This window comes from Nelumbo lutea, chromosome 3 (genome assembly GCF_056320005.1).
Source record: "Nelumbo lutea isolate HS-2025 chromosome 3, American lotus-T2T, whole genome shotgun sequence".
NCBI classification, from domain to species: Eukaryota; Viridiplantae; Streptophyta; class Magnoliopsida; order Proteales; family Nelumbonaceae; genus Nelumbo; species Nelumbo lutea.
In genome coordinates, this window is record NC_142686.1 from 92,301,779 (window position 1) to 92,328,814 (window position 27,036).

Genomic DNA, 27,036 nt, shown 5'->3' on the forward strand with positions numbered 1-27,036 from the left:
CTGCTTGGCGGCGAGCTACCTATTGGCGAGCTACTTGAGTTCGTGTTAATGCCAAAGTGCCTTAGTACCGAGGTGTTCTTGCACCGAGGTAGGCCTATCCTGAGGTGGCTCATCTGTCCGAGCTCGACCTGAAGCGGACTCGACACTGCTGTCCTGGTCGCGAACTGGGACGATCTTAACCCGAAGTAACTTTAGTTCGGGGTACCAACGTACCCGAGGTTGCTTCGTAGCGAGCTAATTTATGTTGAGTTGTCTCTTGTGTTGAGTTACGTCCACGTGCCGAGCTGATTATGTCGAGTTGTCACTTATGCCGAGTCACGTCTACGTGTCTCCTGATTATGAGGTCGGGCCAAACTCCCCTTCATCAGCAAGGTCAAGGGCTGAAACTGAATATAGAGCTATGGCACATGGGGTGGCTGAAGTCCTTTGACTAAAAAATCTTCTAGGGGAGCTTGGATTTGTTCATAATCCTATGTATCTTTACTGTGACAACAAGACAGCCATAAACATCGCCAGCAACCTTGTCCTACATGAGAGGACCAAGCACATTGAGATGGACAAACAATTCATAAGGGAAAAATTGGAAAAAAAAAGGGAAATATGCATCCCTTATGTCAACTTCAAGGAACAACTTGCTAATGTCTTCACAAAAGGGCTTCCATAGTTGCGACACAATGAGTTATGTGGCAAATTGAGCATGATAGACATATTCAATCCAACTTGAGGGGGAGTGTTGTGAGGATTATTTAATTGTTATTTTATAGTTGCTGTTAGTGGGTTATCCTCTTTAGATGTTGTCAGTTAGTTTTTTTCTTTTTTTTTCTTATTAATTTGTTTCTAGGGAGTGCCGCCAAGGACATATTTATAATTTCCATTCATTTTATATTAAGTTAATATAAATAATAAACTAGCGGCAGCCAGAACAGATTTTTCTTTTTCTCTCAATCATATCTTCCTCTTCTTCTCTTTCTCTCTCTCGTCTCTCTCTCGTCTCTCTCTCCATGAATGATTACAATACCAATGCCAGCTGTTGGTTTTTCTTATAAGTCTAAACCAACTAATGGCTAGGAACCAAAGTTTACCACAATTGTACATAGCACAAATTATTCAATCGGTTAAAAACGACATAGTTAAATTGTTAAAGTGTTTCTGCGAATGATCAAGGTCTTCTCTAACATGATTCTTTTTGGGATAAACTCCGAATATCCCCAGCCCCATGGGGACTGGGCAGTGTGTCACTTTACTACGCAGACTTTCTAGTGCCTCAGATTCCTCTCTGAACTTTCACAACTGAAGCAAGACACTCCTCCGTTGGTACAGAAAGTATCCTAATTGATGATCCAATTAGATTTTTACGTTATCTATCTTTTATCAATTTTTTTTTCTTGATCATGGGAGATAACCTAGCTGGAGATCAACGCCTTCATTTTTCCTTGAACAGGGCGGATAATCTAGTTGGAGCACCAAGGTCTCTGTTCAACGGCAAATGTATTGCCTACAAACTCTTGAGAAACGGAGTTTATGATATTAGCTTACAATCTCCTATTTAGATTGAACTGTCTAGATCTCTGAAAGCAAATTGTATGAACATAGTGCTTACAATGTTAGAATTTGTCCATTTTTACCGAAATATAATATCATGCCCTTGAAACTATAATTGATTATCTTAACCTTAAGACCAAGGTTCAAAGTATCAATACATATCGGTCCATACACATGAGAATGTTTGTTTAACTATTCAATGGATTAACTAACAATTAAATAAAATAATATAAAATGATTAATAAACAATGGAATTGAGAAAGGAAAAATTACAGATTACTATCCTGAACTTTGGGGGTAGTGGCAATTATCCCCCTGAATTCTTATTTACGACAAAAGCTCTCTTAAATTTCAGATTTTGACAAAGACACCTTCCATTAGCATTTCATTAACTTTGAAAAAAAATTCTCATGTAATTGTTTAAACTTTTCTAAATCTCCAAATTACCCTTTTCTCAATGATTTTTTAACGTTTTTTTTTTCATTTCCATTTGTCACTAGTTTAGTTGGTATTAATTACATATTATGTTTATTGGAATTTTCAGGTTTTAAAAAAGGTTTCTTGTTTTTTTTTTGCATTTTCTATTTTTATAGAAGTTTCTTGAGTGGGTATTTTGGTAAATTAATTTTCACCACTCAATTTAACAGAGAGGAGGTCTTTGTCACAAATGAAAGTTCAAGGGGTAATTGCCACTACCCCTAAAAGTACAGGTTTATAATTTACTCAAAAAAAATTATAAATTATTATTTTATTATTATTATCATTTAAAATAATTACATAATAAATAAATAATTAGTTAATTATTAAATAATGGGAATGATATTTATTAAATAAAATAATAATAATGGTTATATCATAATCCATATTTTAATATTATTAAAATATAAATGAATAATAATTAATTTAGTAGTTAATTTGTTATCATTGACATAATAACAATTAATGAATAATTAATAGAATAGAATAATTAACTATTATAATAATCAATAATATATAAATAAAAACTTTATGAAATAAATTAAATTAATAAGAAAATTATGAAAAATGATAAAAGATTTTAAATAACTTATTTATTTTTATTACATTATTGAACTCTTTATTATACTTTATTAATATTTTTATTTTTATTTACTATATCTAAAAACTCTAACGTGTCACTCAATATGGGTATAGTGCTAAATAGGTTGTTAGAAAACAAAGGCAAAAGTGCAACCAGCAAAGCAATTAAATTGGACCATTCGTACCATTTCAAAGTATTTAGGTTTAGCAATATCTTTTATCAAAAAAAAAGGTATTTAGCCTTGTCAGCAACCAAAGCTCTGAAATGCCTCTAAATGCAGGAAGAGGTGTCAAAAGCAGCCGAACAGGCCCTTGGGCTTGTAACCTTGATATCTCTTTCATGGGTTCCCATGAAATGTGCATGTAAAATGTTGAAAAAGGAAAAACGAGCACCAACTTCTTTGGCTTTTGCTAGGATTATTTTTTGGATTAAAAACCATGGAACCACATTTTCCACTCATTTTTCAAACGGTTCCTGACAGAAGATGGATAAGGAGTTGCAACCGAGGTGTCATATAGGGGGTGTCATAGTACATGACCCTACGAAAAAAAATAATAGTTAATCAGACAAATCATATGCAAATGGAATTCAAATATATATATATATATATATATATATATATATATATATATTCCATATTCCACTAGTACTAGTATGGTCCGAAGAAGAAACAGCTGAACAATGTCAAAGTATTGCAACATAAAAATTAATTCCAAATTAAGAGTCGCTCCCTCACATATATTCGCCCACCCAGATGAACTCTATTTGTTGAGAAAATCAAGAATCCATTTCCTTCTAATATCTGAAGGCATCTCCATGTACCATTCTCTAGCAGTGGGCTTCTCAAAAACCTCAAAGAGTTTCAAATAGTCACGACAAGTTAGCCCCTCCATGGTGATTATCTCGTCCAAGAAATTGGAAATGGAGTACTTTTCTGGTTTACCTATAAGCACATTAATCGACTCCACTAGCTTATCTATTCTTGCATTTGCAGAGGAATTTAATTCTTTAATTAACTCGGCATTGTAAAGATCATCTGCATAAGCTGCAATGAGTGCATTAATAATGATATTCTCTTGTTCCAATTCCAATGCACAGACTGCAAATGATCGACTTTCAACAAGGTGTCTCTATCAACCATTGCTCACTGCTAAGAAATGTGCATTTCATAAATGATCAGTACAACACAAGCAAGTATAATTGGATCACATAGCACATTAGAAAAAATAATAGTCAATCGAGTCAAATCACATACATTAAAATTCAAATAAACATTTCACAATTACAACTACTATGGTCCAAAGAACAGTGCTAAATATTGTAAATAAGTTACAAATTAAAGTCACTTCCAAACATAATCAGCCACCTAGACGAACTCTACTTGTTAAGAATGTCAACAATCCAGTTCCTACTAACATGTGGAAGCATCTTTGTGTACCATATCCAACAAGTGACACTCACAGAAACCTTGAAGAGTTCGCTATAGTCACATTGAGTCAGCACCTCCAAATGGAGCACTTTTCTGGTTTATCAATAAGCACATTAATTGACTACACTAGCTTATCTATTTTCATACTTGCATAGGAATTCAGTTCATTAATTGATTCAATAAAGTAAAAAATTTCCCTTCCTACGGGCTTCATGTCGAGTGGTTGTAGTAGAGGCCTGCTCAACTTCAGTATTGGTCGCATGACCAATGTCTTGGTCCATAGGATTCTGAGACTCGTAACAGTGTTGTTATTGTCAGTTTCATCCTCCACATCTCAAGGGGGAGGGGGGTCTACATTTCTCTTCCTATGGGCTTCATGTCGAGTTGTTGTAGTAGAGGCCTGCTCAACTTCAGTACTGGTACCATGACCAATGTCTTGGACTGTAGGATTCTGAGACTCGTAACGTTATTATTGTCAGTGACATCCACCACATCTCAAGGGGGAGGGGGGTCTACACTATGTGCTAATGATGTAGAAAACCAGCCAGTTGTAATGGTCCCCCAAAAGATCATATTGAGATGAAGATACTAGGGACATCCTGGAGTGTGGAATTTCTTTAACTTGTGATTGACCTAAGGTGAGAGTAAATACTAGTAAATCAAATCCAGATAAAATATAAAAGAAAGATCTTAAATTATACGGAAAAAACAAATAGTGTTTGGGTAGTGCCATCAAATCATATTGGTTCAACTATGGTACCGGAAAAACATGATATTGGAAAAAAAAAACTTTTAACCAATCAACCGCTATCACAAATGTGGTAACCAATCAGGTGGTATTCATCAAAATTCACCATGGGGTGGGATTTGATTGGTCAAAGCTATTCCGATATTGTACCTTTTCGGCATCAGAGACATATCCTTATATCATATATTTTATACATGTATGATATATTATATATTAAATATAATGCATATAGTGACATAAGCCCAAAGCCTCACCCAGCCTGGCCAGGGCCTGACCCATGATCACCCCTAATTATATATTTATAACACCATGAAACCCAGCAAGATACCATAACATACAGATACACCATTAAAATGAAAAAGCAATAGAAAATATATCGTTTATACTTCACACATACTGAGCTGAATAAGCAGAACATTGAAGTCAGCAAAATTCAACCTTAAGTTGAGTCAGTTACGAGTAAATAGTAGACGAATCAACAATCTGTGACAAATACCTGCAAATATATATATGTATATATGTATATATGTATATATGTATATATATATATATAGACAAGCTTCAGTATATTGTTGATATAGTCCACCCCGTCCAAGTACAGTTCAAGCATAAACTACAAATTAGTATGATAGGAAATAACTGCATGCTGCATCTAAGAAACAATCCATAGGTAATCAATAAATAAAAAAAATGTAGAACTACATGCAGTGAGATAATGCAAGTCCTGATATAATGAAGAAACGGCCAATTTAGACTAAGAAACTATATAGGTAATCAACCAAGGCATGCAAGTGGAAAAGAGAAACAACAGGCAATCAAGCAATTCACTAGTTCGGTTGAACTGGAGGAACAATGCATATAATAAGTAACAATTTATTTTAGATAAAGAAACAGTCCATAGGTAATCAGAAAATGAAATAATATGGAACTACAGGCAGTGAATTAATTCTCAGATGGAAACTAGAACAAACCCCTCCCTCTCCAACAGGATAGGTGGGCACAATTTTTTCCCCTTCCCTTCTCATATGCTGGCTTGAGAATTCTGTTAAAACAGCTGAACAATCTCCAATTATGCCACAAACATGAAATACCTAACAGCCACTTCCATTATAATTTTTTTTATAAGTCCACTTCCATTATAATCCCTAACCTCGCTAAGAAATCTGTGAAATTATTCTTGATGCTTTTCTTTAATGAGAAAAGTACGAGTCCAGTGTTAAAGTACTAAATAAAATGATATCTAACAATCAATCGCCAAATATTTAAAGGTCAGGTTGGGAATAAATTGTCGTGACTTGTGAGCTAGGCGGGTTTAGGCTTGAGGCTAGGCCTGGAAAAATACCTTAACCCAAAGTTCCATCAATAGAGAGTAGAGGAATCTGCTCTTTTTGGTGCATGGAATTGGTATGAGTATGACCATAAAAGTCTGAATTAGAAAAGCTGGTAAATCTGGTAGATATGTAGGCAAATAAAAGTAAGAACTAAATAACCTTTGTTTCATTGTTGAGGATGATCAAGACGGATCTCAACAGGCACCTCACTAACACACACCAAAATGAGACAGAAAGAGAATAATCCTATCTCATAGCTGGACCAGCCTGTTGTATAGTGTCTTTAAAATTTTCAGCACAAGACATTTGGATACCAGAGAACCTGTTGTAGGAGTAGCATCTTGAGTCAATACTAAAATTACATCAGTACAAGTTTGCTTCATTAGAATAATGAAGACTTTGAAACTAATAAGAAAGATACAAAGACAGAAGACAATCATCTTGAGTAACCAAATTCAGAAACCAATCATGAGAAGAAAATGAAATATGGGATATATTGAACTATTGCAATTTCAATTTCTTATACTAAAGCATCCGCTGTATCATTTCAAATTGGACAAACATCTACTATCAGGATATGGCATGACCTGTTTCATTTACCAACTAAAGCCATTCGGCTATGCGACATAATATTTCAGAGAAAGAACAGCTTGTATACAGAAAGAATACAAATTCAGCATAAGAAATTAGAACAAGAATACTCAATCAATAATAAAATGCACAACACATGCCCGTTTGATTACATCATGAAGATTCCAAGACCAACAGTATAGAAACAAAGGACAAGCATATTAAGTTACCAAGTTCAAAACCAAGCATTCAATGCAAATTCAAAATTGAACCTATCCCCATTCCGAATTGAACATGGGATGTGCATATTGAAGAATCACATGATCCATTCTCATGCAACCCCGATTTTGATTTTACCATGAGAATAGTTCTTTTCTCAACTTACTTTTGTGAATGCAATGTTTGGTTTCCTTGGGTTAAGGAACTCAGCTTTCCAACCAACCTCAATATTATTTTATAAATGAAAATTTAAAAAGCTTCTACCAAATTGGAATATGCAAATTTCATATATGCATTTAGATATGATGTCCCTTTTAAGAATGTCAAACAAGCATCTATATGGTGGAAAACTTAAAAAATGTTAACCAGTTATTATATGTTAACTCATGAATTTAAGGATAAATAAACTTATAAACATATAAAATTCGAAATTAATCAATTATTCACTGAGATTTCTCGAACAAAAAAAAAAACAACCCACATATAAAGTTCGACTTCTGTAAATAAAGAATGTCAGGTGTAGAAAAATATTTATTCTAAAATATTTCTGAGCAAAGAATATAGATTGTAATATCAACAGGGCCAGTAAGGGAAAATTAACAAACAGTTAATCCACGCAAGATACCAGTAAGGGAAAATTGAAGAACATAAAATTGGTACGTGAAAGATGGAAGACTGTACCTTGTAGCTTCCTCAGAGAATATGATGCAACGTCCCCAAATCCCTGCAGCAAACATAGAAAACTCAGACCATTACAAGAATAAAGCAAACCCTAGACGTCAGTCCAAACCCTACCTATAAACGTAGCATCGAATCAAAACCCCTACTTATCAATATCAAAAAAAAAAATCAAAACGCCAGGGCCCAGGCCCTTGACAAGAATAAACAAACCCTAGACGGAGGAAGGATGAAATTGGAAGAGTTAGGATTGGCGCCCCACTCGCACATCTCAGCGTGCATTAGAAGTATCCCGGAGATGTTCCCGATGTACGGTTGCAGTGATCATTGGAACGATGTTGGGAGAGTAGTTTGTAGCAGATCTGAACTGGAGTTGGAAGACCTCTAATGCTCTATTAGTTCAAGATCACGTGTGAATCTTGCACTCGAACGAGAGAGACGAGCGGGCTGTTTTCTCTCCGGAATACATAAACGAATACTCCGTGCTCATCTTAAAGATAGTTTTGAGTGGACGATATTGTCATTATGCACTTTATATAATGACTATACTTTCCCTATGATCAGTATCAAAGTTTGGAGGAAAAATAAAGGATAAATTTCCTAAACTACCTTTATAATTTAGTGAATTCACTAAATGTACTTTATTGTTTGAAAATTGTCAAACGCTATCTTTACTATTCCTCACAATTCACTAATACTTCCCTTACCATTAATGTTCCGCCACCAAATGTGCCATCACATAATTATTATAACTTTCAAAAATATCAAGATTACCCTGTTTCTATTTGACGTTTGAGAGAAACATTCTCTTCCTCATGCAACTTCCCTTGTTGTTTCCCATTTTCTTATCGTTGAACACCATGATTTCAAGCTCCTCCACTTCCATTGTCTCCGGTGATATTCAACTTTCGGTCTAACATTAGTACTCAGGCTAACGATGTGTTTCCTGAGTCAAGGAGCTCTGGCGCATCTTATGTGAGTCACACTCAATCGAAGGTTTACCAGTCATCGAAGCTCTGTTATCTTCGAGTTGTAGTGCTTGAAGCTCAAGACCTCCACCTTGCTTCAAACCATCCACCGTCAACGATGCTACATATATGAGTGAAAGCACATTTGGGTTTTAGTTTATACAAAGTAGGCGGATTTGCGAGTAACTTGTTTGCATTGATCACTTGATCGAAGTAGCAAACAACGGTTCTTTGTAGATTTCAGAGATACTCAATAATAGATCTGGGCATCTGTTCGAAAGTTCTAAGATCTCCAACCTATCACCGATCTTGCCACGAAAGGTGCCGATGTCAGAGGGGGTCAATGCAGACAACGATGGCGGAGCCAAGGTCTAGAATATCGTAATCTATACATATCATTCCGATAAGAAATTGATATACGAAACATGTAAAAATGATGTGTTTTGTTTCTTTCCATATATCGATTATTACTACTATTTAAATCTAACTTCTTCATTAATCAGTTAATTACTCCTATATTTAAGACAATTTTAAATTTAAATTTGAATTTCAACACCGATTACATTTCACTCGTTAATTCTATTAATTATTGATTTTCTCTATCAGTAATTTCATTTTGTTGGTGTAAAAACTACAAATATTAACAATAGCAAGACTTGAACCCTAGTCACTAGGTTTTAATGTCCATAATTTTGCCATTAAACCACTTGGATTTGTTTGGTGGAATTATATGCATTTATAGTTTTAAGTCAATTTTCTCTTTTCTTAGTGGTGCTTAATTATTAATAAATACTTAAATTAATTATTAAAATTGATATACTAATACATATTAAGAAAATTAAATTGGTTATTTGAAAATTGATGTATATACATTCATATTTTAGTTTTTTTGTTTTTTTCACATTTTAATTATTTCATCATTTTTAAACAGCTATTGATTATATCTCAATATGTCACGTTTTATATACATATTAAATTATGTTTTTTTTACATTTAAATGACTTATTTATAGTTATGTTAATAATATTTTTTTTATGATTTATTTGAATTTTCTAATATTTTTATGCATATCTTGATATTTCGTCAGTATTCATGTGTATCCAAAACGTATCCTGATTAGTCTCTTAAAATTGTCTTTTTCTATACACCTTGCGTTTTTTGATACTTTGAACCTTGGGCAGAGCTACCCAATGGTTCTTCCTGTTAATCGAAAAACTCTCTGGAGGGGGTTTATAGACCCTTACTCTAACTGGTTCCTCCACCATTGCTCTTACCCTTTCTCTCTAAACCGAAACCGAAAGGTAAGAAATGATAGAAACTAGAGGTTTTAAACACTGTAACTTTGTTCTTCTCTTGTTTAGAGATTTTAAAAGTTCAAAAACCCTTACTTTTCGAAGAAATAAAGCTTCTTTTTTTCCTTTGGAAGACTAGGAAACATTGCATCAGCAAGAGAAAAAATAGAGAGACCGTTGAAACCAATAATGGCGATTGGCGAGGGAAAGGAATGACTATTGTCCGGTTTCATGTCCTTAGTGCTCTCACCAATCCGTCGTTCGTAAGTTGCAGTGACTGTCATCATAGGCAATGGTGATGGTGCTCCTTCTCTACTCTTGGGTGTTTTGTTCAACTGAGTGAACATACACATATGCATTAAAACAAGGTATAAAAGAGGTAAATTTAATTTTGACCGTAAGTTTGAATTAAAGGGTTGATGAGGGCGGATTTGGTCCTCCACTGACATGGTGACACATGGCACCTCAGAACAATTAGGTGATACCCGGAACCACTTAGGCAACAATTTTCCCTAGCCAAGTTGATGGTGTCCCACCTGGCGGCCTGACACAAGCGTTGAACTGGTGACTTGGCACAGGTGCCAACCTGGCGACCTGCGAGACGTGCTCGCCGAAAAATGCGGCATGCATATCCTAACACTCCCACGATCCTTGGAAGTTGGCTCATGTGTCGAATGATCCAGAGGGTGGTCAACGTGCATTGGTGCGTGAAGCCCACACCAAACAATGCCTATATAAAGGCACCAACCCCAATGGCAAGGGGCGAGTAAAAAAGTAAGCAAGTAGGCAAATTCTAGCTCTCATACTTTGTGATTTTTAGCTCGCAGTCTAATATGAGAGTACTAACTTAAGCATCGGAGCGACCTCGCCGAGTTAGCCACCTCGGGTTCTCTAACATTTGGTTCCTTGTAGGTTTCTAAAGAGCAACGAAGCTCATTAATCCAACTTGCCAGGTAGGCAGCTCGGCACCTCACAGGCAGCCCTACACCTGGGCAGCTTGGCACCTCACAGGCAGCCCTACACCTGGGCAGCTTGGCACCTCACAGGCAGCCCTGCACCTGGTCAGCCCGGTGCCTCACAGGCAACTCACCACCTAGTCAGCCCGGTGCCTCACAGGCAGCTCACCATCTAGTCAGCCCAGCACCTCACAGGCATTCGGCACCTAGGCAGCTCCACTTTGGCTTCTGAGTCATCGGCCACTTGGAAGTAGACCAAATGATGAGGTACTTAGACAAAAGATTGATACATGGCCAAAATTTGATTCATCAATTGGCATCATCTATGGGAAACGCTACAAAAAGCTAAGTTATCATCCTCCGAAAGGCTAAGTCCTCTTCTTCCAGAAAGCTAAGTTCTCACCTTTTAGAAACAAAAGCTCTCGCTTTATAGGAAGTTGATGGCTAACAGAGTAAACAACTCTATCAACTTTATTTCAACTCGGATAAAGCCTCGTCAGTCTTCTTCGCAAGGTCCCCTCTACAAAGATGAGCTCTTCGTGGCTTCCACGGGAGTTGGCGGCCAATAGACTACATGGACGCCCCTGCCGGTCGAGCCTTCTAAGGCTCCCGTGCGAGTTGGTGACCTAAAGTCAGTAGTGCTGCCCATGTAGGTCAAGCTCCTAGTAGTTTCTTGTACGAGTGGGTGACCGACATCATGAGGCTGATGCAGTGCAATCATAGCTCTAAGGCGCCCACCCGGCGCCCTGGCGGCCTACGTGCGGCCCGACGGCCTACGTACGTCCTGGCGGCCTACATGCGGCCCGACGGCTTGCGTGCGGCCTGGTGGCCTGGCATCCTGGCACATGTGCCGACCTGGCGCGGCCTGGCCCAGGCGCGAACTGACGAACTGATAAAAGACTTCCTCATCACATAAGACCTAGTTGCCTCTTCGGCATGGGCAAAATTAAGGAGATTGGACTACGAGTCGCCCCTAGAGCCTAAGGGTTAAAATATCACATAAGACCTAGTCGCCTCTTCGGCATGGGAAAAATCAAGGAGAGTGGACCACGAGTCACACCTAGAGCCTAAGGGCTAAAATACCACATAAGACCCAACTGCCTCTTCGGCATGGGCAAAATCAAAGAGAGTGGACTACAAGTCGCTCCTAGAGCCTAAGGGCTAAAATATCACATAAGACCCAGTTGCCTCTTCGGCATGGGCAAAATCAAGGAGAGTGGATTATGAGTCGCTCCCAGAGCCTAAGGGCTAAAATACCACATAAGACCTAGTCGCCTCTTCGGCATGGGCAAAATCAAGGAGAGTGGACTACAAGTCACTCCCAGAGCCTAAGGGCTAAAGTGCCGAACTGGAAAAAACCTCGACACCACATAAGACCCAGTCGCCTCTTTGGCATGGGCAAAATCAAAGGTAATGAGAGTGGACTGCAAGTCGCTCCTAGAGCCTAAGGAATTGAACCAACGCTTACGAGCTCATCGAATTATTCATTCCAGGCCAAAAGAAGCAATATGCTCCCTTCGCCGAGTTACTTTCAACTCGGGAGTGGGGGCAAATGATGAGGGCGGATTTGGCCCTCCACTGACATGGTGACACATGGCACCTCAAAACAAGTAGGTGACACCTGAAAACACTTAGGCAACAATTTGCCTTAGCCAAGTTGATGGTGTCCCACCTGGCGGCTTGGCCCAAGTGCGACCCGGGGCCTGGCCCAGGCACAACCTTGCGGCCTGGCACAGGCGCAAACTGGCGACCTGGCAACCTGCGAAATGTGCCTGTTGACAAATTCAGCATGCATATCCTAACACTCCCACGACCCTTGGAAGTTGGCCCACATGCCGAACGATCTGGAAGGTGGTCAACGTGCATGGTGGTTACCTATAGGAATCTCGAACCACTTAGGCGACCTCGTAGAAATCTCGAATATGGTGCGTGAAGCCCACGCCAAACAATGCCTATATAAAGGCACCAACCCCAATGGCAAGGGGGCGGGTAAAAAAGTAAGCAAGTAGGCAAATTCTAGCTCTCATACTTTGTGATTTTTAGCTCACAGTCTAATATGAGAGTACCGACTTAAGCATCGGAGCGATCTCGCCGGATTAGCCACCCTAGGTCCTTTGACATTTGGTTCCTTGCAGGCCTCTAAAGAGCAACGAAGCTCATCAATCCAAATCGCCAGATAGGCAGCTAGGCAGCTCGGCACCTCACAGGCATTTGACACCTAGGCAGCTCCACTTTGGCCTCTGAATCATCGACCACTTGGAAGTAGACCAAATGACAAGGTACTTAGCCAAAGATTGATACATGACCAAAAATTGATTCATCAAGGGTAAAATGGATATTTCAGCCGTTTCATTCATGTTTAACCCAATAAGATTGTGAGAAATAATAAGGGTAGCGTTAGATAATTTTCAAACAGTTAAGCTCAATTTAGAAATAATAAAATATAAATATATATAATATAAATATACATAAAATAATACAAAAATATAAAATTCTGCACTCTACGTATTTGCATTTGTAGTCCTTCCAAAATCAGCCCTATAATTCGCTAAACGTTAAGGGTAGTTTAATAAATTTATCCAAAATATATCGTCTTCCACTCTTGTGCAAGCATATTGTCGAAACCTCGACCAGGTGACAAGACTCGAGTTTAGACGACGCGACGAGCCTCTGGCGAGTTCTGACCAAAGAAGCAACAAGGTGGTGAATTATTTTCTTACTCTTCATTTTTTGTTTTAGTTTCCGAAATATCAGTAATTTTTTATGAATCGTTTTGGGCAGATTTTGCTCCTTTTTAGGACGATTATGGCCGTTTTTGCAACCAATCTGATCTTGTTTTAATTCTTGCTCCCACTCTTCACGTACTTGTGCATATGTTCTTTTTTTTTTTTCACTTTGATTATGCATATGGCTGGTTGCTTTTACTGAGCTGCTACTGTGACTAACCCCCCTTGATAAAACTAGGGGAAGGTTTTTTTTAGAAAGTTTGAATGTTTATGTTTGGTGGCTTCTGCTGAAGGTCCATCCATAAAACTAGGGGAAGGTCAATGGGAATCGACAAAGGGGGATTTGGCCTGCTAAAGGGGGTTTAAATTACTTTTGGATCCTTCTCCACTCCATCATACTATATTGAAACCTGTATATACCTATTAGGATTTTTCATAGAAGGTCCAGGCTATTATTCTTACCCTATTTTCTAGAAAAATAATCTCCTGGAGCTTGTTTAGTTGACTTTATGGTATTTTTTCAGTAGTGCCAAGTTACTTTATATACATAGAGGTTCAGTGGTTCTGTGATTAAATTTTGTCATTTTGTGTATAGTGAACTTTAGTTTACTATACAAATGTATGTTAGATCTAAGAAGGCAGACCCAAGGGCCAGTGTAAATGCATGTTAAAAATGTACAGATCAAGGGAGCGAATTGAAGGCCTCATTCAAAGGAAAAAGTTCTCATTTTTTTTCTTCTTTAATTCACAGTTCGTAAAATTGTACTTTTTTTTTACTTAGTTAGACTTCTTTAATACCCACTTCTGAGTCATACAAACCGAACCGTGCTCAGAAGATAACTGAGTTCAGTAGAGTTCCAAGACAGACAGATGGTTGGTTTAATTGTGCCCCGGTCCTGCAGAGCTCTTCTGAACTGGTTTTGCTAGATTCGTAGTATGGTTTATAGGCTTGCCATTGAATCTGATTTCCTAAATTCAATTCATCCAGTTTGTTGCATAAATTTTAAGTTGTGGATTAAATTCTCTATATGATCCATCACCCATGTTTCATGAATGAATGAATGAATCCATGTTATTTATCCCCCAAAAAAAGAAGTTTATATGACCATGTCCAATTTGTTTAATGCGTCAATTTAATTGTTTTAGACTTTTTATAGATTAACGGAAGGGAGGTTGTCACTTCCCTAAGGTCTATATGGCCATGTCCAATTCTTTGGAAGCTACATATCATTTCTAAAACCTGAGAGCTGAAGTGTTTTTACTATTTTTACTAAAAAGTGGAATCTAGCATGTTATTTTCTATGAAAAAGTACATATACAACTGTAGAGTCACAACTATATAAGGGTTTTCTGGTTTACCTACATATTACTGAATTATTTCCTATAAGTTAGGGAGAAACTAATTTGTAGGTCACTAGGTATCTTGGGGATTCAGCAAATCTAACAACGCTGTTCTGAACATCCTCTAATTCTGCTTTTGACCTTCGGATGTTTTTAGTTTATAAGGAGGTTTTTATGGTGTTTGTCTAGATTTACCTTGCACAATTTAGCTCTTCTGGTACTCAGTCTACAAAGCTACCCTTCAGTCATATTCTCCATTCTACCTAGGAAAAAGTCCATATAAAGATAAGGACAGACAGAGATATGGGAAATGGAGAGAAAATACATGCTGTATGCCTGTATCCAGTGTCATATAGGTTATGTATCTTATCTGATGTGGTTATCATTGTCTCATAATCTACCAACTGAAAAGAAACCAATCATGTTTTCCTTTCTAATTGTCTGTTATGCATACTTCCAGTTGTTCTGTATATTAAACTTACTTGCAAATGCAGATGATTGAAGAAATTGAATGAGATGACTAACATCTAATATCATATCAGTGATGACTCTGCATCTAGGACCATTTGAAGATGCCATATGAACCATTTATAAATGATCATGATTTCTGATCACCTAAATTACAACATACAATGCTTCACGCTTTCATACTGAGTATAATTTGAGGGAAGAATCTCCTTAATTACTTCAGTGCTGCATTTGCAATGCATAACTAGGATGGTTACTGCAATAAAAAGATGAACAGAAGATCTTTGGACTCTGATACTTGATATGACTGGAGTTCTGAAATTGCTGGTGATGGAGACTAGAGAAAGAATAATTCTGAAGTTCTAGTGTATGTCTGGTGAACTATATGAACCATGTAGAATTAGATCTGTTCTAATGACTTATCACAAACGCTAGGGTTCAATTGAGAAGAAGCAATAGAGGATGCAGAAAGAAGAGGAGAGAGAGAGAGAGTCATAAGTTGTTATTCACAGACCCATAATTGTGTATTAACCAGTTTCTTAAAAAAACTTTGCCTTTATTTTTAAGGAGAACACTGTAATCAGGCAGGCATAGCAATAAGATGAGTTGCTGAACAAACTGCGCTTGATGTGATTCATGTTTTAGATGGAAAATTCTCTGTATTTTTAAATCATTGTATGCTTAGTCAATTGCTTTTATATATTTTCTAAGTTACCCCTTTTATGTCCATGCAGCTTATAAAAATTTCCCATCATGTCATGGTGTACTATTGAATCTGATCCTGGTAAGGCTCATTAGACTTTCTATTATGTATTTTGTTAGTCCATGAAATTTATTAAAATGAATAAGACCTTAAGAACATTATGGTAATTTTGTGAATATTTTTCCTGAAATGTGATAGGTTGGTAAAGATTTCCTTTTTTTTTTTTTCATTTAAAGGTAAACATGAAAATCATACCAAACTTTCCTTCATACATAGATAACTTTATAGTTCTTTTTTTACAACTTTCTGAGGTTATGGAGACATCATTTTAGAGTGCCACGTATTTGGATCTGTTCATTTCAACTTCCAACTTGCACATTGTGTTTTAAATACTTAACTCGAAAAGCTTTTTTGATCTTGAAATATGGAAGATTAACTTGTATCTGGGTCTGGCCGTCTGGGGTTCATGTACCACACCTACTGTGTTTGTAATTTAGATAAAACATGGAAAATAAATCGGTAACTATCAACCAATAAGTAATACCATTTTACTTACATTTGGTTGGGAGACATACCTTTTCTTTCCATGGTCCCTAGACTTTACTGCCTTTCATACTTAAAAATAAATCCATGCCATTTTACTTACATTTGGCCACCATAACCAAGAATTATATTACAAATCCAATTTTACAACATTAGCCCACCTTTCCCCAAAGAAGTTGCCCCCAGTTCCTCCTTGTTTTGCCAAAGTATCAACCAACCCTTTTGCTGATCTTTGCATCCATACTACATTTACAAGACTATCCCTTTTCAGCATTTTGATCTCCTTTATAATGTTTTTGCATTGCCTTGGATGGAGCCTTTCTCATTTTCCAGCCACTCAATCACCATGCAGAATCCCCTTCTAAATCCTAATTCTATGTTTGCTATAGTTAAAATTTTTTTTGGCTAATCTCAGCCCTTGTAAAGTGGCTAGCATGTCTACCTTTGTGGAGTTTCCTTGCCCAATTGGTCCTGAGAAGATGCCAAAATAAAATCATTACAATCCTTGATAATCACTCAATGTGTAACATTACCTAGTTTTTCTTTTTGTGCATGTAATATATTGTTTTTGGTGGCATTTCATTGTTGTTATTGGTTATTTAACTCTGCTCCATGAATTAGGTGTAAATTGTTGAAGTTTCTGGTGGGTGTTGACCTGTTGGGAATTTGACAAGTTGCAGTAGCGAACTTCTGTTCTCATCCAACTAAGACTGCAGAATTGCAGCTGGAATTTAGGAACTACCCAACCACCAAATTTATCCATCCCCCAACTCGAGCATGTTTTTGCCAACTCATGGATTTAACAAGCTAAATGAAAACTTTGTTGACTCAGGGTTTAGTCTTCAGAATTTTTAAGCTGGTCTGAGAAGATTGAATGACCATGATATGCCTAAAATATGACTCAAATCCATGACTTTACCAAGTCAAATCTGAGTTTTTTAACCATGACCTAGAGAGATGTATTGCCTGTGTTACTTTTCACTTCTCTTTCTTTGCATCAAATTATTATAATTCTTATTCCAGACTCTTCTGTTTTGAGTTCCAGGTGTGTTTACTGAACTTATACAGCAAATGCAAGTAAAAGGCGTGCAGGTGATCTATCTTGAGGCTTCATATAATATCATAGGTTCTATAAACTTATATAATATGGTGCAATCTTCACAATGCATTTTAATGATGTTTTTTCTTTATTTCCTACTGCAAACACATACCAATCAATTTACAAATTACACTGAAAATGGTTTTTCCCTATTATGCACATGTAATATGGGGAATGCCGAACCATCTATTGTAAATTGATATCTTAGTTAATAAATCCTCTAAGTCCAGTTCTAACCTTCTTGGTTCCTTCCTTCTAACCTGTCCTCCACACCACATTCTCTTTGGGCTTCCTTGTGATCTAACTCCTCAATCCTCCTGACAATCCTCTCTTTTATTTTTTCAATTTTCCCAAATTCATCCTTATTCCAATCCTTTATTCTTCCTTTTAGCCTCTTCATTTTTTTTGAGAATCTTATCCCTTTGTTATCTACATTAATTCCATCTTCCATCCACCATTCCTTTATTTTTTAAGTAAACCTTGGAACTTCCAGCCACATGTTTTCAAATCTGAAAGGTGTAGGGCCCCCAAGGTGAAAGTCCCAGGCTAGGCATAGAGGGCAATGGTCAGAGGTACCCTAGGGAGGGCTCTCAAGGCTAGTTTTTCCCACATTTTTTCCCAATCAATGGAGAACATGAACCTATCCAATTTTGAACAGATAAGAGTTTCCTAAAAGTTGGACAAGTGTAGGTCCTGTAGGAAGCTTGCAAGAAAGTGGTTCTTTTAGTTCTAAGGTTTCCATCAAAGAGTCAAATTTTCTCATACTCATGGTTATGGCCTGGCTTGGGTTATTTGTTTCATTGATAAACCTTATGGCATTGAAATCACCACCCAAATGCCAGGGCCCCTCCCATAGACCCCTGATTGCAGCTAACTCTTCCCAGAGATGGTCCCTTTCTCTATATGAGTTGGGGCCATACACATTTGTTAAAACTCACTCTTCCATTCATTTTTTTGGCTTTTATTGACACTAAAATATTCCCAGTCACTTCTTCCAGGCACTCCACTTCCTCATTTCCCCAAATCGTAAGAATACCACCTGATGCACCCCAAGAAGGGGTGAATGACTAATTCAACCCTCTACTGCTCCAAATACTTCTTATCCATCTTCTATTCAACTCCGTGAGCTTTATTTTTTGTAGCATTACTATATCTGATTTCTCTTTTCTTAAGACATTCCTGATAATCCTTCTCTTTTTTGCACTTCCTAAGCCTCTCACATTCCAACAAATAATCGTCATTGCTATTGGCTCAAAGTGTTCTATTCTTGTCTCCAGCACCTACTGGTCCCCCCCCCCCCCTCTTCCTCTTCCGATTTTCAACCTTGTCATAGGTTACTCCGCTTACTAATTTTTCCACTTCACTCCTTTTCCTCTTTTCTCTTTTTGTCTTTGTCTTCACTTACATCCTTCCTTTGATAGACTTTCATTTTGGCAGGCTCTTTCCCCACTTCCTCTGGTCCCTGCCCCACCTTGCTTGGGGAGTCATTGGTTTTACCTTCTTCTTCTACAGAGGTCACAACATTTTTTTCTCCAAACTCTACTGGGTCTCTAGTAGTGTTCTGCCCCTCCCCTTTCTTCTCAGACATCTCTTCCAATTCTACTAGTGCAGTTAAGTTCCCTAGGATTAGGTCCATTATTTATTTCTCCTCAAAGTCAGCATCCCTTGATCCTCCCCTTCCCTCAGATGCACCCAGATCATTGTCCATATCAAGCATAGCTTCCAAGACTGGATCTGCCAAGCCAAAAAAAGAGGAATTAGTACAGAGAGAAGGGGTTGCAACATGAACAGAGGGCACAGAGGGGGGGGGGGGACAACTGGAGCGATCTGTTCCTCAGGTTAAACTGTGTTTTGGTCATCTTGAAAACCCAAAACCCCACTACTGAGATCCTGCGGTTGTGCTTGAGATGTTCCTTCATTGCTATTGACTCAAAATGCTCTATTCTTGTCTCCAGCACCTACCGGTCCCCCCTCCCCCCCTCTTCTTCCTCATCCGATTTTCAACCTTGTCATAGGTTACTCCACTTACTAATTTTTCCACTTCACTCCTTTTCCTCTTTTCTCTTTTTGTCTTTGTCTTCACTTGCATCCTTCCTTTGATAGACTTTCATTTTGGCAGGCTCTTTCCCCACTTCCTCTAGTCCCTGCCCCACCTTGCTTGGTGAGTCATTGGTTTTACCTTCTTCTACATAGGTCAAAACATTTTTTTCTCCAAACTCTACTGGGTCTCTAGTAATGTTCTACCCCTCCCCTTTCTTCTCAGACATCTCTTCCAATTCTACTAGTACAGTTAATTTCCCTAGGATTAGGTCCATTTATTTCTTTCTCCTCAAAGTCAGCATCCCTTGATCCTCCCCTTCCCTCAGATGCACCCAGATCATTGTCCATATCAAGCGTAGCTTCCAAGACTGGATCTGCCAAGCCAAAAAAAGAGGAATTAGTACAGAGAGAAGGGGTTGCAACATGAACAGAGGGCACAGAGTGGGGTGGGGGTGGGGTTGACAGCTGGAGCGATCTGTTCCTCAGGTGGAACTGTGTTTTGCTCATCTTGAAAACCCAAAACCCCACTACTGAAATCCTGCAGTTGTGCTTGAGATGTTCCTTCAACCATTTCTTTATCAGGCTCTTCTGTAGATCCCCTAAAGTCTGCAATAGAATTTTCCACTCCCACTTCCTTCAGTTCTAGAACTTTAGTACCAGAGTCCTCTCCAAATAAGAGTTTGGTTCCAAAACACTTGAAATTTGCCATTTTGCAACCTTTTTGTTGAATTAAGGGTTCAAATACCTGAGGGTTGATCGACTTCCTCCTCTTCAATATCTCTGAGATCCTCCTAATCAGTTTCATCTTCTAAATCCTTGTGTTCTTCCCTGTTGTAATGCAGGTTTGGAGTTGGAGGGAAACACCACAAAACTTCCAAGACAAAGGGTTTTCTGAGTCTTTTTTATTGAATGCCGCCTTAGGAGTTGGACTGGAAACACCCCTGTACACAGGATCTTCCGCAGGTTGTTGAAAGCTAGAGGGCCGGTTCGATTGGGACGATGATAGACCTTGAGAATCGTCCCCAATCGACTGGTTGGGCCCCTGCATCTGATTTTTTAAAGGGTCACGTGATCCAGCCAAAATAAAATGTCTTGGTTCAACCCATGGGGTGGACCAGTCATGACCCAAACCAAAGTGGGTTACAACCACATCACTGCTGAACTGAAACTTATCCGTTTGATTATTGTTGAATTAAAAAATGAAAAGTTATCCTTTTGAGGAAAAACCCCATTCTGGCATTTTCTAGAGACTTTTCAATTTCCGGTTTTGTAAGCTCCATTTAACCTTTGGGGTGGTCCACCCAGCTTCGTCCACGTGGCACCAACTCATCCATGTCAGCTTCATCTTCTACCTTCAACACAGGACTCCAGAGCTTTGCCTCTATCTCCATTCTCCAATGCTAGCTAAACCAACCTCCAACAGTCATTGGCAAAAATTCTATTGCACGGGGTATTTTTTCAGGTTTCACTCCTACCACCTTTGTCTAGCCACATGAAGATCTTGCAAGCAATAAGCCTCCAAGATTCCTCCACTGATAACTGCTATTCGGTGAAAGAGGCAGTTCTGCTGGAGGTTGAAAGGAAGACCAAAAAGCTTAATAACCAGGGTAATTTCTTGGATAATCAGCTTGTTACATGCTGGTGACCAATTCGGTGAAAGAGGCAGTTCTGCTGGAGGTTGAAAGGAAGACCAAAAAGCTTAATAACCAGGGTAATTTCTTGGATAATCAGCTTGTTACATGCCGGTGACCAATTTTTGGTTGTGACCAAGCCGGCCTTTGTTTCTCCCACATCTAGGATTGCATTCAGTCGCTGAAAGGGTTAATCTCCACCTTTCCTTTTAGTTGGCTCTTCTCCATTATTGCCTCTAGAATCTCCTTCCAGTCTTTTACCGTCATTTTTGCCTTCACTACTTTCCTCTGTCTCAAGTTTGTTCTTTTCCTGTCCATACCAGTTTCGAGCAAGTTTCAGAGGTGGTGAGTTGCTTCTGCCTCTTGTTGACAAACTTCTGGTTCTTTTAGTTTGGCTTCTTCACTCCTTTGGTCACCCACACTTCCTTCTTCAGGCTCTACTTTTTTTGCTCCTTCCTGGTTAGTAGTCTGTTCATTTATAACCGGCTTCATTTCTTTCATTACAATTTCTTCCAACGTCTTGGCTAGTAGCATCCACCCCTGTTTTTCTCTGCCTTCTGGTAGGCAGACCATCTGTTTCTTCCCCTTGCCAAAGAACTCTGTTAAAGTGATAAACCAACCATTGTGGGTTCTTCTATTTTCTAGTAAGTATTTCTTTCCTCTTTGAGCCAGCTCATTCCTCCACCCCAGTGTCTTCACTGCATAGATTGGTCACCCACACTTCCTTCTAGTAAGTATTTCTTTCCCCTTCGAGCCAGCTCATTCCTCCATCCCAGTGTCTTCACTGCATAGGTCCTCCCAGTCCAGCAGCACCATTGCGTTACTGTCCTTTCGGATTTTCAGAGTTAGTCTTCCTCTGGTCTTTGATACCATGAGGAATGAAGCTGACAATGGGTGGGAAGAGCTGCTTGAGGGGAGGATTAGTGATGGCTCGTGCAGTTTTCATTTAGTCTTGGGGGTTAGGGGATGGAGTGATGGTGTAGGGTGTTTGAGGAAGTTTTTGTTTTTCTCTTTTTTGCTTGTTTCATTTGAGTTGTTTTTCTTCCCCTTGTGGATGATTCCTTGTCACCTTGTCTCATTGTTTTAAAAGGCTTAAGCCTTGAGGCATGAGGTGTACACCTTGAGGCAAGGTGCACAGATGTTGCCTCAAGGCTTAAGCCTCACAACAAGCCACAAACCTCAAGCCATGAGGCAACGTGAGACATAAAAAGGCATATGCTTCGAGTATCAACATTATTTAGTGATTTAATGCAAAAAAATATATTTTTATGCATTTTTTTATTGTTCAAAATATATAGAACTTCAATAGTTATGGGCCAAAAAAGAGTAAAAATGAAAAACCGATAAGACAATTCTCTGTTTTTTTTATCAATAACTTGAAAGTTTTATTAATAGGAGCAAATATTGGTAAGTACAGTTGATTCAAATACAGTTTAAAGTTCGTGAGAGATAAAACCTCTTATCTCTCCCCCAACGAACCTCTCTCCACCCTCTGCTTGGCTAGTGTATCAGCAACAGCATTAGCACTCTGCTTAACCCACCCTATCTTTACTTCCATATCTCTAATTAGCCACCTCAATTTCTTCCTATCATTATTATACATCCACATTTTCATCCCCTCGTCCTGTAACCAGTTGATCACCAATTTTGAATCTCCCCCAACACTTAGCTTGCTGATGCTCATGTTCTCGCCCTTTGTATGCCTCCCATCATAGCCATTACTTTTGCTCTCAATGTATCTCCTTCCCCAGCCGGCCCAGAATATAGGGCAATGGTCTTGCCCTCCTCATCTCTAAACATCTCCAATGCCAGAAGGTCCTGGATTTCCTAAGCTACTACCATCTTCTACCCGATGGGCTCCAATAGTGACTTGTGAGTCTTATGAACAGATGAATCTGCTACTGCCTTCCAGTTCCTTAGTAAATCATTTGCTGAAACACATGAGAAACCTTCCAAGGACTCCAACAAATGCACCACTTTTATTTTAACTGCTTCAAATACTTCCTCTTTACTTCTTTATCCAGAAAAATCCTTGAGTATTTTTCTCTTATTATTTTAGAAGATTCCAATGCACAAAAGTAGCCAATCTAGTTATTAGTTGCTCTTGGATAAATCAAGTGTTTTTTTTTTTATTATTATTCTGATTTAACATCCCAAGTTTGTTGTTTTTTCTCATTTCTTTTCCTAAGGCTCAGTTTGGAAGGAGTACAAATATGTAGAGTGTAAAAACTTGGTATTTTGTATTATTTTGTACTCTTTCCAATGGATTTATTTTTTATTTTTATTTTTTTTTTGCATAGATCAAATCAACTAAGTTGTTTTTTTTCTTCTCAACTGTTGGATGACCATAAATCTACTTTCCATTATATGGATGATTCTTCGTATGAGTAATTTCATAAGACTGCATTTTGAAACATAAAATGTAAAATGTTTATAATTGTTAGATGATTAATTTTTATTTTATTTAATGCTTAAAAGTAAAGACTTATTGCTTATAAACATCTATTTTATGGATATTTGTACATTCCATCATTCTAACTTGGTATATTACATTTATTATTTATAAACTTCAATTAAATTTTTTTCTTAATTTTTAGGACTAATGCCTCACAATGCCTTGAGGCTTATGCCTCACCTTTTTGGGCCATTATGCCTCAACTATGCCTTTAGCCTTTTAAAACATTGCTTTGTATTGTGTTTCTTTTGTTTCTTTAATAAATTTCCTTTTATTATAAAAAAAAAGGAGATTTGGGGAAGAGTCTTTGGGAGGTGTTGGATTTACAAACCTGTAATACTGATAGTCTTTTTTTATTTTGTTTTGTAGTTTGAAGGTGTTGTCTTAACACCTTAGAAGCTTGTACTCTCTTTTCTTATTTTAATAAATTTTCTTTTACCATAAAAATGTCAAGGCTAACAGTGTACATAACTTTGAAATACAAGGTAGTATTATGAAATTTTTTAGAGGCAACACTGTAAGTGTGCGGTGCTTTTACATATGCCCATATAAGGTTGTTTAATAACCAAAGAACCCTCGTGTGAAAAGACAAAAACACCCTTGACATTGGACATGTGTAAATGCAATAGTAAAAGTGTAAAACTACATCTCTAATACTATTCAGTGATTGTGTCAATCCCATTCTTGTGGGGAATCCTTTTATTGTATTTCTCATTTCTTAATACATACACTTGTCAAAGCACCCGTGTTTCTCATTTTTCTTCCCAGTGCGTTCTGTTAGTATATGAAAATGTGACAACTTGTTGGTGCACTGGCAGGTTGAAGAACTGTATTCGTTGGACCTGGATTCTCTGAACAATCTTCGGTCAGTTGGACCTGGACTGTGTGTGTGTGTGTGTGTGTGTCTGCATTGCTGATTTTGTCATACATGCAGGCCAGTATATGGGTTGATATTCCTTTTCAAATGGCGCCCAGGGGAAAAAGATGATCGCCTCGTAATCAAGGATCCAAACCCAAACTTATTTTTTGCAAGCCAGGTTTGTCCAAATTATAACAATAACTATGTTACTGAGCATTGACTTTTAAGTGCCCATGATTAAATGTTTTTATATCCATACAGGTTATTAACAATGCATGTGCAACTCAAGCAATCCTTTCCATCCTTATGAACTGTCCAGACATTGATATTGGCCCAGAACTGTCAATGTTGAAAGAGTTCACCAAGAATTTTCCACCTGAACTTAAAGGATTGGCAATCAACAATAGCGAAGCCATACGTACAGCACACAATAGCTTTGCAAGACCTGAACCATTTGTGCCAGATGAGCAAAAAGTTGCAGGCAAAGATGATGATGTATACCATTTTATTAGCTATTTGCCTGTTGATGGTGTTCTATATGAGCTTGATGGATTGAAGGAAGGACCCATTAGCCTTGGACAGTGTCCTGGTGGACCAGGTGATATGGATTGGTTGCGAATGGTGCAACCAGTGATCCAGGAACGTATTGACAGGTATTCTAGAAGTGAGATAAGATTCAACCTCATGGCAATTATAAAAAATAGGAAAGAGATGTACACTGCTGAACTCAAGGATCTCCAGAGAAAGAGGGAACGTATCTTGCAGCAGCTTGCTGCTGTACAGTCAGAGAGAATGGTAGACAATGGTAGCATTGAGGCACTAAACAGATCACTTTCAGAAGTAAATGCTGGGATTGAGAGTGCCACTGAGAAGATATTGATGGAGGAGGAGAAATTCAAGAAGTGGAGAACAGAAAACATTCGTCGGAAACACAATTACATACCATTTTTGTTCAACTTCCTCAAGATTCTTGCTGAAAAGAAGCAGTTGAAGCCTTTGATTGAGAAGGCCAAACAGAAAACATGCAACAGCCCTAGGTAAAAGGGTCCTGTTTTTGCTGGTTGTAGGACCCTGGTGCAGCGCCAGTAAGAGGACAAAAAATTCAATTCTCTGACTTAATTTTATGTGTTCAAAATGTTTCAGATTATGATGCTTGTTTTATTTGTTTAGATATATTCAATCCTTGAAAATCGATGTTGTTCCAACTTTTGAGGTCAGAGTCTTACAGGCCACAGTGTTTGTGCTTTATGACAGTAAAATACGAAGTGTTTTCCCCATACTGATCATGATTCTTGATTTCCAATGCGGCATAGGAACAGTAGCTACTTGTGAGTTGTGAGTCTTGTGACCTCATTTTCCTCTTAATTGGTCATCACATCGTGTACTACAGTACAGTCGACAGAATGGAAAGGAAAATTCAAATCCAATCAAAGATCCCAAATTAGATTCAATCCTATCCGATTTGGTTTTAATCCGATTCCATTTCAATTTTAAAATAAAGAAAATTTTAAAAATTAATTCTTTTTTAACCTATTATATAATAAATTAATATAATATTAAATCAATATATATTAAAGTTAAATCCACATGCAGATTTTAAAATCTGAATTTGATGCGATTGTATCGGTCATCCTAAATTCCTAATCCAAGATGATCAGATCGGGTTAACTACAGTTGCAAACATGTACTAGGAAGGTTGAATCAAAACCAAACACACATAGGGTTGGTTCATTTATGAATTTCTTGAACCTGAAACACCTGGCTTATGTCATGGTTCTATATTAAGTAAGTTTATTTATGTAGTTTGAGAAACTAAGGATAGTATATTTTGGTTAGTAAGTAGAGATATGGCAAACATGGATTAAGATATCAATATAATATGATCAATATGGGGCGTATCATATTATTACCAGTGAACATGGTACAGGATACACTGTGACTAAAGTGTATTTTTTGTTCATGTGTGCCGGTACGATATGCTTTTGTATCGGGCCATATTGCACCGTATCAGTGTATATGCTCTGATATGCAACGATACAAAAGCATTATAGCTCTTGGTTTGACAACTTGATATACAATGCCGATTTTAAGAATTTTGACCATTACATTTTCCCAAAAAAATGTGTATTTTCGTATTTAATTTTTTAGAAATTTATTTTTTATTTTTTAGATAGATTTGTAATTAAAGGCTAGTATAAAAATACTAAATAACAATTGCATGTTAAAAACAAAAATATATTTATTATTTGAAGAAATAGTTTATTATTTATATAAAAATTCTAAATAAATAATTTTCTCCAAAAATTAATAAAATTAAAAATTATAATTTTAAAAATCAAAATAGTGTTATAATTATAAAAATAGAAATAAATACTTTA

General features: G+C 37.6%; 1 protein-coding gene and 1 long non-coding RNA gene across 3 annotated transcripts; one reads left to right on the forward strand and one right to left on the reverse strand.

Annotated features, from left to right (window-relative positions):
• Positions 1–3,277: 3,277 nt before the first annotated feature.
• On the reverse strand, positions 3,278–8,076 carry LOC148866869 (uncharacterized). The gene is made up of 4 exons (XR_016109667.1): positions 7,791–8,076; positions 7,581–7,623; positions 6,270–6,432; positions 3,278–3,749 (listed from the first exon to the last, which is right to left on the reverse strand). It is a non-coding gene; the product is annotated as an uncharacterized LOC148866869 (long non-coding RNA).
• Positions 8,077–13,192: 5,116 nt separating this feature from the next.
• Positions 13,193–25,935, forward strand: LOC148866870 (ubiquitin carboxyl-terminal hydrolase 2-like). Of its 2 annotated transcripts, none has more exons than XM_088975910.1 (6): positions 13,193–13,493; positions 16,063–16,112; positions 17,620–17,666; positions 24,618–24,664; positions 24,734–24,836; positions 24,920–25,935. In XM_088975910.1, the coding sequence occupies exons 2-6, from the start codon at positions 16,082–16,084 to the stop codon at positions 25,697–25,699; spliced, it is 1,008 nt and encodes a 335-aa protein (XP_088832036.1). In that variant the 5' UTR covers positions 13,193–13,493; positions 16,063–16,081; the 3' UTR covers positions 25,700–25,935. The 2 variants fall into 2 exon arrangements, with proteins under 2 accessions (XP_088832036.1, XP_088832037.1); XM_088975911.1 differs by lacking the exon at positions 13,193–13,493 and adding an exon at positions 14,340–14,453.
• The last annotated feature ends 1,101 nt before the right edge of the window (positions 25,936–27,036 follow it).

Excerpts from the sequence above, each read along its gene's own strand:
- LOC148866870 (XM_088975910.1), top strand. The coding sequence starts at position 16,082 with ATGTCATGGTGTACTATTGAATCTGATCCTG. Across the intron at positions 16,113-17,619 it reads TACTATTGAATCTGATCCTG|GTGTGTTTACTGAACTTATA; the intron begins GTAAGGCTCATT and ends TTTGAGTTCCAG. Across the intron at positions 17,667-24,617 it reads TGCAAGTAAAAGGCGTGCAG|GTTGAAGAACTGTATTCGTT; the intron begins GTGATCTATCTT and ends GTGCACTGGCAG.